The sequence below is a fragment of the Biomphalaria glabrata genome, chromosome 16, assembly GCF_947242115.1.
Source record: "Biomphalaria glabrata chromosome 16, xgBioGlab47.1, whole genome shotgun sequence".
Lineage (NCBI taxonomy): Eukaryota > Metazoa > Mollusca > Gastropoda > Planorbidae > Biomphalaria > Biomphalaria glabrata.
This window is the reverse complement of record NC_074726.1, coordinates 26,250,731-26,267,443: the sequence shown is the minus strand read 5'-3', so window position 1 is coordinate 26,267,443 and position 16,713 is coordinate 26,250,731. Positions and strand designations below refer to the sequence as shown.

Here is a 16,713-nt window from a genome sequence, read left to right as displayed (position 1 = left end):
TTTTTATTGTATCTTGTATATTCAACATTGGAAGGATTGATCAGCTATTTAATTCTGAAGATAGACGAAAATATTGTGTGCACCTTATGGCACTGTAAAAGAGGAGCGGTGGCTGAGGGGTAACGCGCTTAGCTTCCGAACTAAGAGATCCCAAGATCGAATAATGGTCAAGACTGGGATCTTTTTTAGTTCACTCGTCTCTAATGGGTACCTGACGTTAGTGGGAAAAAAAAGTAAAAGCGGTTGGTCGTTGTACTGACCATATGACACCCTCGTTAACCGTAGGTCATAGATATCATCTGCAGTATAGATCACAAGGTCTGAAAGGGGGACATTTTTCTTTGCTTTACTTATAGCACTGTAAAATTCTAAGCTCTTTCCAGGGCCGGCCCTGACAATTGCGGGACCCTATGCGAAAAGGAATGCGTGGGGGCCCAGTCTGGGTAGGCATAATGTCAAAATTAAGATTTTGTATTAGAAAGTACATTCGTCTAACAATAAATTTTTATTAAATGAAAGCTGACTATGCTGTTTTTTTTAATCGCGCTTAGAATTGATACCCCAAAATGACAATGTTATCTATGTTTCTGGAGATTTTTATGAGTTGAGATATTTTAATAATTTACAGGTCTTTTGTTATATACATATATATTTTACAATTACAATAGATTTCCAGGAGGTCCTGGAAAATCAAGAGGCCGCGTAAACCTGTAATTATATATAAGTTGTAATGCTTTAATTGAATAATTTACATCTAGAATTAGTGCGGGGTCTATGAAACTGCAGGGTCAACTGCGACCGCACAGGTTGCAGTGGTCTATGTCCGGCCCTGGCTCTTTCGACTGTAGCACAAATTTATTTCATTATTTATTTGGCAACATTGATCTTATACTGTAGCGTCATGGGCGTGATTAAGAATCGAACATTTCTCATGAAAATCGACAATGTAGCACTAACATCGCTGCCGGGGTATAAAGCGAAAGGGGGGGGGGGGGAGGCGGCCCACGCTGTCATATGTTCTCGTGAGAGAGATTAAATATTTATATTTACCACATTCCTAATTAAAATAAACCCACACAAAACAATATTGGCAAAGATTCGTTTGCAGAAGAAGATGGACACGACTTTATTTCCGGTGTACACCAAGATGGCGGGGGAGCTCATTCTTGGTTTTGGAGTTCCATTCAAGGCTGTGTCACGCAATGTTGAGCCAAAGTCAACTTGCCTCTTTGGCTGCCTTCAGGTTTTCTAATTATAATGTCTCTTCTATTTTTTTTTATAGACACTCTTCCTTTGTGGCTCAAAAACTGTAAAAAATCTGGACAAAGAGTTATATCCGGAGAATGTTTCTGCTAGACTTGCCATCAAGGAGTTAAGTTTTTGTAAAATAATAAAATAAGATAGAAAATACAGAAATAAAAACAAAACGCTCCTAAATCCTGGCCACATAGATAAGCTATCCAATTTACTTGTGTAGAGGTATGCATGTGTGGGTAGATGTGTGCGAAACTGTGTGGGCTGCGTGTGGATGTTCGAGGATCTGTGCGCACATGCGTGTATTTGGGCATTTATGCGATTATGGGAAAGGGCAACTTGGGCTCTGTCAAGGAAGCACAAAAATAAAAAAATACACACAAAAAAACGGAAAAAAAAATGCTTTGCGTCTTACTATGAAATGAGGGAAAAAAAAGATTAAAAACAAAAAGATTTACTTTGACATATTAGTGTTTTTTTTTTTTTTAAATTGTTTCTTTTCCTTTTCTTAGCCAACTTTTTTTGTTCACGGAAGTAATATTAATACTCCGTTTCTCATGTTTCTTTTTCGTATATTTGAGATTCTCACGACCAACTAAACAAGGTCAAGGACCCCAAGTTAGAGTTCAATGTTGCCACCTAAATAGATGATATAAATGGAAGAGATTAGAAAATGTGATTCTGAAGTGCTCAGAAGTGAAGACCCCCCCCCCCCACACACACACAGAGCTTATCAACACTATCTTCACTAACTTTTTATGAAAATAAATTACAGGTATTCCTGGTAAAAAAAATGTTTAATGACATGAAGTGCAAAGTAGATCCAGTGTAACGACGTTTGAGGGTTTGGTCGACCCATAGAATATTAAGCTTACAACGCTAGGGTCACGCCTCTGCAATCTGCCAGCAACTAAAGAAAGCTGCGACTTCTTTTCGTGGTTTGTGAGACTCCATGCACACACAAAAAAAAACAAAAAAAAAAACAAGCGCCATTAGTTAAGTAGAACTAAGCTAAATAACTAAATGTAGGCTACTTTAAAAAAAAATTACACTCACAACATTACCATATTTAAAGGAATTTTTTGAACAAAAGTGTCTAAGAAAAATCGAAAAAATCTTGGAGACAACGGCCACCCGCTCCATCAGAACTACGTCAGGTCGTCGCGAAGTGGGCGACTGCTGTCAATCAAAACAAGAACAGAGCGGTACAAAAACTGGTTCATACCTCGCTCGGTCAGACTATATCAACGCCACTCGTTGATCAGGGAACATGAAAAGCACTAAGATGCCTGTGTGTAGTTGCTGAATGAACTCTTTATGTTTGTGTCTGTTGTATTTATGTGTATTTTTCTGTTGTGTTGTCTTTATATGAGAAAAAGAGTCCTTGTATTCACAACACATTTCCGTAAGGATCAATAAAGCAGTCTTAGTCTTAGTCTTAAAGGTCCATTATTTGTTAAAGGCATCTCTTTTTAGCTCTGGTCAATTAGGTGAAATAATGTTTGAGGCATATGGTGATATGTTAATTGCTTGACGAAGATATAATATGAATATTTAGTTTCCCAGTGGAGGACCAAAACAGCTCACAAGGAATTCAGTGAATACAGTGATATCAGCCCAAGTGCCCACAATGCGAAGTAAAATTCCCAATGCCTTTAGCAGGATTCGAACCGGAAGCCTTAGAACTGTTTGTCTTACGTCTAACCATTCAACCAGCCGTCCCAATGGTTATTAAATTATTTTTTTTTCATAACACGTTGACGGATTTCTATCGAGCGAAGTGGCTCATGGGAAATTCACTTCAGTTGTATTAAAGAACTGAAGCATAGATGCAATATATAAACAACATTCTAATCTATGACCTAACTGATGGCACATGTCATAGACTATAGAACAAAAGCTTATTCTGTATAACTTAAGTAGAAATGTAGGCCCTAAGTCTATTACTTGGAAAACTAATTTAACTAATACTTCTACAAGTGATGTATTACGAAAAAAAATACAAACAATATTTTATACAAAAACAAAGCTTATTTAAGGGGAAGAACTCCATATGTTAAAGGTACAGCTCTCAATACTGTAAGATTTAGTTCCTTTATGCGATACCAAACAAAATTAATTAATTACCACTTTTTCATAGACTAAGTTTTTTTTCCTGGATCGATTCAGGTTTTGTTAGGAACCATTCATAATTTTGGAAAATTTCCATTTTTTTTCCTAGAATGGGAAGTGGGAGAAAAAAAGTTTCCAAAATTTGAACCAGACAGAGTGAGTTGTTATAAGCTTTATGACAAAGGAAGAGACTCACGTGACAATTGTCCATTCCTAGTGCCAACATTGCAGTCATCCTTTGACCTCTCTGGGGGATTGGCAACTGAAAGGGAAAGAGAAAAAAAAAGTAAATAATGTGTTTGAAAACAAATATTTTTCATTTCAAGATTTCTAATAAAATATCTTATAATATGACAGTTAGTTCTATGAAATTCTTCTAGTAAAATCGCAGAATACGTCGGTTAGTTCTTTGAAATTCTTCTAGTAAAATCGCAGAATATGACAGTGGACATAAAATTCGTATAGTATTCTTATAGTAAAATCGCAGAATATGTCAGCTAGTTCTTTGAAATTCTTTTAGTAAAATCGCAGAATATGACAGAAAGTTCTTTGAAATTCTTCTAGTAAAATCGCAGAAGACAGTTAGTTCTTTGAAATGCTTCTAGTAAAATCGCAGAATATGACAGTTAGTTCTTTGAAATTCTTTTAGTAAAATCTCAGAATGTGACATTTCGTTCTTTTCAAACCTGTCAGACTTTGTGTTTGATCTTCAAATCTTACAATTTCTTTGAAAAACGGCATCAACAATACCAAAACAAATAAACAAATTATATATTTTTATTATTTTTTAAAAAATCGCTCTCAACTTTCGGTAGCATCTACAGTAAGAGTGTAGCAATAGCGTCTTGAAATAATGATAATTATCCATTTGGAAATGGTAATAAGATAATGCATAAAATTAAGTTTAGTTTCATTATTTAATCTTGAAACGTGTGGTCTGAAGTTGAAGCCCCAAAGTTCTATTGACTTCCGACATGTAGTTTTCAAGATGAAATATCATTCCAATATATCAAAGTGTCCCAAAATTTTGACCTATGTGTACCCCTTTTATAATTTTTGTAATATAGAGTACGCCTCGCCCCCCCCCTTTTTTAATTTATTAACAGAACATAATAAATGGGAATAAAAAAAATCAGCAAAGTTAATGAGGTTCATTGCGTAACCCCTCCAAAGTCTTCCGGTACCCCTGGGAGGACGCGTACCCCACTTTATGAAACCCTGCAATCGATGATACACAAAAACTTAAATGTACAACCTAGAATCTTCTGGGCTGTTCCAGTGAGAGGTCACGTGATCAGTCGCGACCTTGTCAGTTGGCATGAAACTCACAATTCAACAAATCTATCTCTCCCTCTTCGTCACTCTCTTCATCTATCTCCCCGCCCTCTCTCTCTCTCTCTCTCTCTCTCTCTCTCTCTCTCTCTCCCTAGGTTACAGAGACGGTGTTTTAAAAACTGTTCTTTTTTTTTTGGGGGGGGGGGGGCATTTTTTTTTTTTTTAGAGATAAAAGGGAAAAGAATAAAGGAAGGTTTCCTGAAAAATTCTAATATAATAATAGCGTGATTTTAGGGGGAGAGAAAGAAAGAGATAGAGAGAAATAGAGAGTAGGATTGAGAAAGTGGAAGCGAGAGAACGTGAGAAGACAAGAAAGAGAAAGAGGACGAGAGAAAGAAGAAGTAAATAGAGCTAGAGATAGAGAGAAAGTGAGGGATAGAGACAGAGAGAGAAAGAGAACTAGAGATGTAAAGAGTGAAAGAGACACGGAGAGGGAGAGAAAGTGAGAGAAAGAGAGAGAGAGAGAGAAAGTGAGGGCTAGAGATAGAGAGTAATAGAGAGGTAAAGAGTGAAAGAGACACAGAGAAAGAGAGAGAGTGATAGAGAGGTAAAGAGTGAAAGAGACACAGAGAAAGAAAGAGAGTGATAGAGAGAAAGTGAGGACTAGAGAGAGAGAGTAATAGAGAGGTAAAGAGTGAAAGAGACACAGAGAGGGAGAGAAAGTGTGGGCTAGAGATAGAGAGAGAGAGAAAGGGAGGGCTAGTGATAGAGAAATAACCACACAAAAAATAGCAGCGATAAAACACACAGACTGATAAACATGCAAAGAACGCAAAAGAAAAAAAAGAATGAAATAAATACACTGGAAAATAAATAAATAAATAATAAGTCAATGAAGGGAGATTACTTCGCAAATAGAATCTTGAATATGTACACAAGTAAAACAACGCCAAGCAAACAGCTCATCGTCGCCATGCCGGTTGGCCATTTTGTTTTGTCTTCGGAATGTTATTGTCCTATGATTAACGACAGCCATTCGTCAGGAGCCCCCCCCCCCCCCACACACACACCTCATCGATATACCACCGCTAGAGACTCAGGCATCCTTTACGATATCCCTGGTACTATTCGCAGAGTGAGAGCGAGTGAGAAAACAGCAGTTTTTGATGACGTCATTACTCCAAACGACAATCTTTTTTTTTTACTTCTCTCTCTCTCTCTCCTTCCCTCCTGTTCCTCTCTCTTCTATTTCTATTCTACTGTAGTTTTCCTCTTTCCACTATTCTCTACTCCCCCTTTTACCCTCCACACATTACGACCCCCTCCCCCTCCTACCCCTTCCCTCACTACCTTCCATCTCCTCCCATTCCACCATTTACGATGCGATCTGTTTCCGACTCCGCTGTTCCTAAGAGCCACAAGACTAGAGTTTCTCCCTATCTGAAGGTCTTGCTGTTTGCACAGCCAAACTCCCGATGTTTGTCCACGGATGCTTCATCAAGTGACAAGGGACTTTTGTGGAGTTTTGTTGACTACTGGGTTATGATACCATTATGTCGATGTTATTGAAGGATTTGTCGTTTTTTCTGTTTTGTTTTCTGTTGACGAAGTCGAAGAGCCTAGGTCAGTATTAGGATAGTACCAACGACATTCGAGTTGATAGCGCGACGATCTAACTTTTAGCTGCGAAATCTCTGCTCGAAATAATTCGTTTAATTTTTATACAAAGCTGATATCAAGTTTGTCTGTCTGTCTGTCTTGTTATTTCTCCCTACCCATTCTCGGATCGAGTTGAAACTTTCAGCATTTATTCAATTATTGTAGACAGGACACGAATCAATAAAAAGAATAACCTATAAGTCAATTAATGAATGGTAATTAATAATTAATTGCTTGGTATTAACAAGGGAAATTAATCCAAATGGCTAAATATGTATGGGTTTGGTCCTCTTTGATGATTGTCCACTTTATTTCTCCCGCACCGATTCTCTGATCAAGATGAACTTAAACAATTATTCATTGTACCAAACAAAACACGAATCAAGCAAAAAATTAATCAGTTAAGCAATTAATCATTGGTAATAAACTATTTTGTTTGATATCGAATAAAAGACATAACTACATTTTTGAGAGATGTAGTTGTAAGTTTGGAGTTCTTCCCCTTGGATAATCTTTGTTTATTCAAAAGTGATAATATGTATTTTGCTTATTGCATAGTGATTTTAATTTTTGACTTGTAGTTTTGAGTTTTTGACTTATTGTTCTTTTTCTTTTTTTTTTTTTACTATTTCAAATAAACAAAAAAAAAAAAAAAACACTAAAAAATAAATAATTTTATTTTAGAAAGATGAGTCGGTGTACAAAGATGACATCCTGCCCTATTACATTGTGCTCGGATTCGAAATGTTTAACTTTAATATTGTTGTGTTATTATTTTATATTATTCTATTCTATTGTGAACATTTTGATAGAGGCTAAAATTTACATCCCAAAAGATGTCATGAAAAGTGCTTAAAGAGCTGGTCACAAAAATTTGACAATGATCTCTCGACACTAGAAAGAAATAGAAACTTAATTTAAAAAACAACAACATTAGTGTTGTTGTCTTTTACAACCATTAATGTTAGTCATATGGATTTTGTTGTCTATTTTGTCTCTCATTCAATCTTTCTAACATTCATACATCATACATCCGAACATGTGTCCTCAAATGTATTCGTTTATCCATTCAATCCACCAATTCCCCCTTCCTTCAATCAAGCTCTTTTATACATCAATTCATAATTTCTTTGACTTCACCCTTTCAATTTATTCCATGTATCGATAATATTCTTCCATCTTTCAATCTATCCATTCAATCACTAGTTCTACTTACCCTTTCATTAAACATCCACTCTTCATCTATCCCTTCCATTCATTCATTTATTCATCAATCTATCCATTTATCTATTCATTTATCCGTCCATCTATCCATTTATCCATTCATTTATCTATAAATTTCTATCCATTCATTTATTTATCCATTCATCCATCCATCAATTCATTCATTTAAACACCCATCCATCAACGAATCCATCAATACATCCATTTAGGAATCCATCCACCCATCAATTCATTCATTTAAACACCCATCCATTAATGAATCTATCCATACATCCATTTAGGAATCCATCCACCCATCAATTCATTCATTTAAACACCCATCCATTAATGAATCCATCAATACATCCATTTAGGAATCCATCCACCAATCAATGTATTCGTTGATCAATCCATCTATTTTTTTCATTCATTCATCCGTCCATCCATCTATCCATCCATCCATTCATTCAAACGTCCATCCATCAATCTCTGTCTGTTTTTCTTTTGACTGCAATCTTACACTGTTAACAGCGATAACTACTCCGAAGTAAGTCCACTGACATTTACGCCTCATTAAATATGGATCGTCATTAGGATCCCTCTTGTGATGGCATCGCCACGCGAGGTCATGCCCTGTCAGTTCTAGCGAGGTCATGCCCTGTCAGTTCCAATGTTCCATTAATGCCGGACCGTTAATTTATTGAATAGTTTCTCCTTTGGCGAGTCTCAATATTTAACTAGCTCGTGTTGTTCCGCCGATGTGGTCGGTGGATAGCGGGGAAGTTTGTTTGGCGATTGACGTAGAGTCAGAGCCAGAGGTGTATTTAATATATCATTAAAGATTTTATTTGAACTTCTGGGTAAATATTAGAGAAAGCTACGGAGAGAAAGACAAAAAAAAGGTGAACAATTGTAAAGAGGGAAAGAAAGCGTATGTAGGTTTCATAAAAACATCTCGTTGACTCAATGGCGTTGCTAGGAATTGGCAATCATTTGGGGGCAAGGGAGGGCTTGACTGCATTTTTCGTAATATTTAATTTTTAATGTAAAAAAAACACTGATTTGGGGGCCCCCTCAACTGGAGGCCCGGAGGGATTTTCAAATTTCCCCCCTCCCTCCCCCACCATAGCTACGCCTCTGCGTTGACTTTATTTCTTTCTTCATTAATTCATATCATTTAGTTTTCGTTCGCTCACAAAATATTTGTTTACTTGAAGTGTAGCGCTCTTTCTTGACTCTGTCGGTCTCTCCCTGTTATAAGTTTCATTTAATTATTTGTTTCCCATGAATTGTAAAACAGTTAACATAACTGTGTACCATTTGAAAGTCAACTGGACATATTTTTGAAGCAAAGAACTCCAGCAGAACATAAACTGACCATCTGCGCTTTCCTTAATTGTTATGAGCGTTATATTTTGTTTGATTTTATTTTGTTCATTTTTAGAATTTAAATGTTATGACCAATTGTGTTCCATATATCTTAGCTTGCGGCGAAAAAATGAAAGAATTTCAATATATGAATTAAAATAATTTAGTATTCAAATTGAAACATATAAAACAAACCAAAAAATAAACACTAAATAATACACTTTAAGATTCACATTCAAAAGCAAAATTATAAGGCATATAATCTGAAAGCCATAAAACTCCTGAACTGAACAGACTGAGGCCTGTAATAAGCTCGTCTCCACTCTCTATAGGTTTAACAATTAAAAGTTCAAGAATTCCAGAAACGAATTATTTTCCTTAAATTATTTTACTCTTCTGTGTGGAAACTCGAAGCTACGAGAAGCCAATGTATAAATAAATAAACTTCCTTTTTACACTTCTCTTAGGGCCCTGATGCGTACACCACTATGAGGTACCGATTATAATTGATTGGATTCAGTTCATGTTCAAACTCCTGACCCCACGGTTCTGAAGTCAAGCGCTTTATTCAAGCAGTATCACATACGTTGCAGTAAGGATAGTTCCAAATAAGAGAAGACATGGGTGAAGACCTTGACCTTAAATTCTCTTATAATACCAAGGTCACTGGCCGTCTTGTTAGAATTAAAGTTGATGATGTATATTAAATGTTTCAGTTGTGTATCTGGACGGGTCGATACTGGTGACAGAGAAATATAACCGAAAGAGGGGGGAAATGCTTTCTTAATGGCGTCATCAATTCTTGAGTTCTAACCACCGTCTTGCTCCCACCCCACCAATTTTTTTTCCTCCATTCAGCGAATACATCTGTCCCACACATCGACTGTGACGACACATCCATTCATACCCGTGTCGCCCGACTTATATATTATTCATAACCTTTGATTTTTTTCCCCAAGGCAATTACCTCCCTTGGAAGAGCTCTCTCCCTATGAAAATGACAGTGCTGAGAGGGAACTTACGGATGGACGGACTGACGCTCAGACCTCGAGGAAAAAAAAGAAGTCGCTCTTATGACGTAATTAGCAATGGCGAATCTTTGCGACTGGAAAAAGAACAAGAATTACATTAAAAAATATACTTAAAAAAAACTTACACGAAGTGTAATTGTATCAATTAGTTTGAATAAGTCATGTAGTTAAATTTGTAGTAGATCTAGACCAACAACAATAAATCTGTGCGATTAGAAATATTTTTACAAATTGTTGTTTAGCGCTATTTCATGCTTTTAGCTTTCTCAATACGCTATGATCCTATCACTTTCTCAATAAGCTATGATCCTATCACTTATCTGGACCAGGTGGGAAAATGGGGGGGGGGGGTGGAAGATTTACAAAAAGGGAGGGGGCAACTTGAATTCGAACTCATGGCTCAAGCCGACATACTAACTATTCTGCTGGCGAGGTACCTATGAAAATAGAAGATTGAATGGTTATGCATTGTTTGTTTCAAACTTACTTTAATGTGGCGACCTATAAAGGGGACTAATTCAGCTATACCACCACCTCTGTCAATTACAATTTGAATGTCAATTACTTTCCTTTGTTCGAGATACCAACCAAATAATTAATTAAAGATTGTTTTGAGGTTAAAACGATTGACCCTCGTCATTTGCATATATGCAAATGTAGTAGCGCTGTTCCTTGGCTTGTCTCGAAGTGTTTGGGCGGTAGGATTGAAAATCAAAAATTGTTTCTTGTTGTGTCAGTTAAAGGAAATTATTGTGCAAAATTTCAGCTTGATCCGAGATTGGGTGTGGGAGAAATAAGGTGTACAAATTTTTTACCAGACAGCAAGATAGAGTGAGTTAATATAAGTTTTGTATAAAGAACAACTGGGAAGGTAAAGAGTATTATGGTTAGAGAAATGATCTACTTGTTCCTATGTATAGATGTAGTTTTACAGGAGCCAATTAGATACTGCGATCGCAAATTTTGTTTTTGACCGTAAAAATGGGGAGAGATAAAGAGAGAGAGAGAGAGAGTAAGAGAGTTTGAGATACATAATGATAGAATAAGAGACAGTGAACGAGAGACAGAGTGAAAGAAAGAGAGTGAGAGAGAATGAAAGTGAAAGAGAGAGATTCACTGTGAAAGACAAAGAGGAAGATTGAGAGTTTGAGATAGAGAATGAGAGAGAGAGAGAGAGTGAGAGTGAAAGAGAAAAGAGGATGAACAAAGGAGAAAGAGAGAGTGTGTGACAGAATGTGAGATCGACTGTATGTAAGATGACCACTTTCAGCAACAGTACATTATGTAATAATACTTTAACTGACAGGAAATGATATTTTTTACGCATGCGTGAGCACCCTTTATTTCGTTTCGGTAAAGAGAGGTGGGGTTCGGGAAAATGCCAGGGTCTCAAGTCAACAGTGGCATCACATTTACTTTTAAATAATTTATGTTGGTGAGTGGAAGAGAGAGATAGGTAAAGAGAAAGAGAGAGAGAGAGAGAGAGAGAATAATAAAGTGATTGGGCTGTGCCTCATGAAGTCTCAATAGACATTATATACTGAATACTATGAGTTTGTATTTACTGTGTTCTTTATATTTATTGTCTTTTTAAGAAATTTATTTAAAGACTATCTCAGGCGCCATCTTGCCTTGACTAGCATAGAAGAGAACACTTTGCAACTAGTAGCTTTTGAAAGAGGCAAAAAGTAGCTTCCAAAAGAGGCAGCAAGTAGCTTCCAAAAGAGGCAGCAAGTAGCTTCCAAAAGAGTAGCAAGTAGCTTCCAAAAGAGGCAGCAAGTAGCTTCCAAAAGAGGTAGCAAGTAACTTCCAAAAGAGGCAGCAAGTAGCTTCCAAAAGAGGCAGCAAGTAGCTTACAAAAGAGGCCGTGAGCCTCGGCGTTCTTAATAAGCCGAAGATGGTTGGGTCGAATTTGGGGAGCCTCTCAACCAAGCCTAAATTTGACCGTTGTTTGGCGCATAAACTGTTCTAGGAAATGCTTGTTGTTGTCACTTCGCACCAATGCAGTTTTCTTTTTTTATTTGTTCCAGCATCATGTTATCCATTGTGATACCATAGGACATTACCATAGGACATTACCATAGGACATTACCATAGGACATTACCATAGGACATTACCATAGGACATTACCATGGGACATTCTTAGAGCTAAATCCAACCACGCGGACAGACATTTAACGTGATTTACAAAAAGCACCGTGCTGCCGAAGTTTATTACCATGATGCTTCTAGTCGCAGTAGCCTTTGTTTGCTCATTGTCCTCCAGTAGCTATCGTGCTAAATAATTTACAAGGAAAACACAATACTCTGTCTTTGGTATAAGAACAAATTGTTAGGAGCTACAGTAGTTCATTTCATTGACTTTCTCGGGAGGGTTTTAAAAAGATTAATGACAAAAATAGTCAGGCGTTTTTATTTTGATAGCCTCTTAGAATCGGCTAGGCATAAGGGTGGGAAGCGTGGTCGAGAGGCCAAGTGCGCTTTGGTCCAATCTCATTTGTTGACCTAGAAGGGGGCTCGAGGTTCGACACCCGACCCGGGCAGAGTTGTGTTTACTGAGCGCCTAAAGGCAGCACGGAAAACCAACTCCTAGATATCATATCGCATCAAAAATCCTAGTTTATGAGAACTTGTCTGGTTTTCGAAGCTGACGATGACAATGGAATTTCCTATCTCGGGGCCCCCACCAGGCGGTTGCCCCACTTGTCACCCCCTAAGGCCGCTTCTGACCTCCAGAGATCTGTTAACCCTGAAAGTGCTGAGCTGTTTTAGAATGACTGCATACACAATGGAATTACAATTCTGATGTTTAGAGGCTAAACTACCACTCGCGTTTTAAGGGTTAAACGTCTTTCTCCATACCTCGCTGTCGTCGTCCTTGGATAGAATTTCATCATACATACATTTTACAGCTTTTTTAAAAAACTCATCTTAATTTTTAAAGTCTGTCAATCAATGACCTTCTAGACAAAGACATGGCGCAGCAGTTTGTCTAGATACTTGACGGCCATTTTGTTCCTGTCGACTCAGCAGACGTGAATCAAACGGGACGAGCGTTGCAGCACGTCTTGACCACGTGATAATTTGCACTGCAATTCCAGACTTTTGACATCAGCACTGGCCTCTTCCCGCCTCCCAAACAGTCCGAGACAAGCCAAGAAACAGCGGCTACTACATTTGCATATATGCAAATGACGAGGGTCAATCGTTTTGACCTCAAAAGCCTTTACACTTCCAAAATTTCGTCCCCAGCCCATGACTCTGGTGTAAAGCGGTAAATTTATTCTTTGTTTTTGTCTACAGCTTTTCAAAATCGTTTTTCTTTTTCTTATATAGACACTTTTTTTCTTATAAAGACACTTTTTTTCTCAAAGAGACTTTTTTTCTTATAAAGACACTTTTTTTCTCATAGAGACTTTTTTTCTTATAAAGACACTTTTTTTCTCATAGAGACACTTTTTTTTCTTATAAAGACACTTTTTTCTAATAAAGACACTTTTTTCTAATAAAGACACTTTTTTTTTAATAAAGACACTTTTTTCTTATAAAGACACTTTTTTATCTTATAAAAACACTTTTTCTTATAAAGATGATTCCTGGTTATAATTGATCTAAAAAACATAGAGCCGATAACTTATTTATATAAAAGGGAGGTTAATCCCAGAATTAGAAGAAATTAGAAAGCTATGATAACAACTTGGGTGATATATGTTCACAAAATTTATAATAATAACTTCGATGTCACGTGATTAGACGTGTCAAGCTTGTTAAAACAATAACAACTTGTTTACATTTCCAGAACACAGTGAAGATATATATAAATAAAAAAGCAAAATATGAAAAAAAAAAAAGTAAATAAAGCTTATATAAAGAGGACAACTCCACATTTACAGCCATATATCTTAATACTGTACAATTTATTTTCCCTTTTTCTATGTCAAACAAAATTATTTAATTACCACTAATTAATTAACAATTTATATTTTTTATTGATTCATATTTTGTTAGAGATCAGAGAATATGAAGTGGGAGAAATAACGTGTACAAAATCTGTACCAGACAGACGGACAGACAGACGGACAGATTAACTTAATGTTTGTGTGTGCAAAGTTTCAACATGATAGGAGAATGGAAGTGGGAGAAATAACGTGAACCTGGCCTAAACTGATGTCTTAAAATGAATATCTAATTGATCTAATTGTTTTGAAAAGGTCTTGGAAGCTCCCTTTCAACTGCGTACGGGAATTTTCTCGCACTCCCTTGGACCACAGGCAACGTGATACGGGGGTCACGCTTGGACACTCCCACAGGAGTCTTCAACCCATTTTTAACCTAATCACCTCCTCCAGCGATCGTTTCCAACCGAGGGCCAACGTTGAGGCAGGGTAACGACACGGCATCGTATTAACCACACAACACCAGCGTAGCAATGGGTATGTTGTTACGGAAGAGCAGGTTACCCCGGAGGTACATCCTTAAGCAGTTGTCCTATACTAAAAAAAAAAAACAAACCATCATACTTTAAAAATACTGTTGGCCTGAGGAGCTACTTGAAAGTATTAGTACGCCTGGGAGCAGTGGCGTAAGGTAGATGTAAAAGGGGGGGGGGGTTCCAATGTCAAAATGCATGGGCCCCTAAAAAGGTCAAGACTCTCCGGGCCCCCTAATCCTTATCTACGCCACCTTCTGGGATAAGGATTGAGAAGCTCAAAAAAACAACTCTGCATTTCGCCAGTCACCAGGAGTACCCAAGAGTGGTAATTGGACATAGAGCCGCCTAAGACAATGGCTCATTTTAATTTTATATTTTGCGTAATAGCAGAAGTGAAGTAGTCATCGTCACAGGAGAGAGTGACGTAACAAAGAGCTATATTTCTTTTTGAAATAGGGTTTTGAAAATACGGATCTTAGAACGGTTGCTAGGTGCGGCACACGATCACGACCAGTCGATCGCCATGACGTCACGTCGCACATCTGACGTCAAAAAATAATTTTGGCCCTTGCTTTTGTTTTTCTTGTCTCATAATTTAAATACCGCTCGATGACATCTGTGTCCTCCTCAAGGGGATCATCAAAGTGAAAGAGTGTGATACGGAACTTTGCTATAACGAGAAGGAGAGAGAGAAAGAGAAAGAGAGAGAAAGAGAGAGACAGAAAGATATAAACAGAGAGAAAGAAAGAGAGAGAAAAAGAGAGAAAGAGAGAAAGAGAGAGAAAGAGAGAAATAGAGAGAAAGAGAGAGAGAGAAAGAGAGAGAGAGAAAAAAAAAAGAGCGAAAGAGAGGGAGAAAGAGAGAGAGAGAGAGAAGAAGAAGAAGAGACAAATGCAGAGAGAAAGAGAGAAAGAGAAAGTGAAAGAGGGAGACATAGAAAGACGATATAAACCAACATAAAGAAAATAAAAGAGAATATAGAAAGAGAGTAAGAAAACTAGAGAGAAGAAAACAGAGAAAAAAAAGAGAAGAAAGCCAGAGACAAAGAGAAAGTAAGATTAAGAAAGAAAAGAGAGAAAAGGAGAACGAACGAAAGAGAAGAAGAACGAACGAAAGAGAAAAAGAGAAAGCGAGAGAGTCTTGCCAGGACAGAGAGAAGGACGAAACAAAATGGTCAGGCGCTAGTCCCTGAGGTCACACGCAGACGTAACCAATCGATTTTGAGTGTGCTTACTTCTTGGCGCCTCCCCTACAACTCTGCTGCGGGGATGTGAACACGACGAGAGTGATGGAGTAGACAATGGTAAGACAGAGAAAGACATCGTTCTCAAAGACTTTGGTTTCCAAACCCCTTTTTCATTAGCAGACGATATCTAGATCTAGCTGATTGTACACTATTTTGTATAGACGGACAGACAAAAACAAGCCAAACATTATTAAAAATCCTTTTAAAAAAACAAAGCTTATCTAAAGGGGAACGACTCCGCATTTCAAACTATATCTATCAATAATCTAAAAGTTGTTTCCCTTATTCGATATCAAAGAAATTAATTAATTGCCGATAATTAATTGACTAACTGATTATTTGTTTATTGATTAATGATTTCTTAGGTACAGTAAATAAAGTATCAACTTAATAGGATAATACGTGAGGGAGAAATAGCGTTAACAATTTGTTTTTTAAGAGGACTAAACGCAACAAATTAAGCCATGTATGTGAATACTGAAGTATTAGTTTCCCTTGTTGGTTAGTAGGAAACAAAATAATTAATTACCGGTAATTAATGGCCTAAATGGTTACTTCTTTTTATTGTCTATGCCAATGAATAATTGAATAAATAGTCAGATACTGAAGTATTAGTTTCCCTCTTTGGTTAGTAGGAAACAAAATAATTAATTACCGGTAATTAATGGCCTAAATGGTTACTTCTTTTTATTGTCTATGCCAATGAATAATTGAATAAACAGACAGACAGTAAGACAAAGTGAGTTGATTCAAGCTTTTGTTCTAAACATTTAATGTCAGAGATACATCAAAATAATACATTTGAAAATAAGAAGGTATCAGAGATTGACGTGGCTGCCTGGTCAAGTGGTATGCGCTTTAGACTGTTTTCATGATGGCCACGAATTTAAACCCTGCCCGCTTCCATCCCCTGCCCGCTTCCATCCCTTGCCCGCTTCCATCCCCTGCCCGCTTCCATCCCCTGCCCACTTCCATCCCCTGCCCACTTCCATCCCCTGCCCGCTTCCATCCCCTGCCCGCTTCCATCCTCTGCCCGCTTCCATCCCCTGCCCGCTTCATCCCCTGCCCACTTCCATCCCCTGCCCGCTTCCATCCCCTGCCCGCTTCCATCCCCTGCCCGCTTCCAACCCTT

The 16,713-nt window shown here is 37.5% G+C and overlaps 1 protein-coding gene across 5 annotated transcripts in view; it reads right to left on the bottom strand.

The window, feature by feature from the left end:
• Positions 1–16,713, bottom strand: part of LOC106077092 (dual specificity calcium/calmodulin-dependent 3',5'-cyclic nucleotide phosphodiesterase 1C-like) — a 641,611-nt gene that overhangs the window by 95,801 nt on the left and 529,097 nt on the right. For all 5 annotated transcript variants that reach the window (XM_056013481.1, XM_056013479.1, XM_056013480.1 and 2 more), the window contains one exon: positions 3,563–3,628. In XM_056013481.1, coding sequence (XP_055869456.1) covers positions 3,563–3,628 — 66 coding nt within the window. The remainder of the gene's footprint in view (positions 1–3,562; positions 3,629–16,713) is intronic.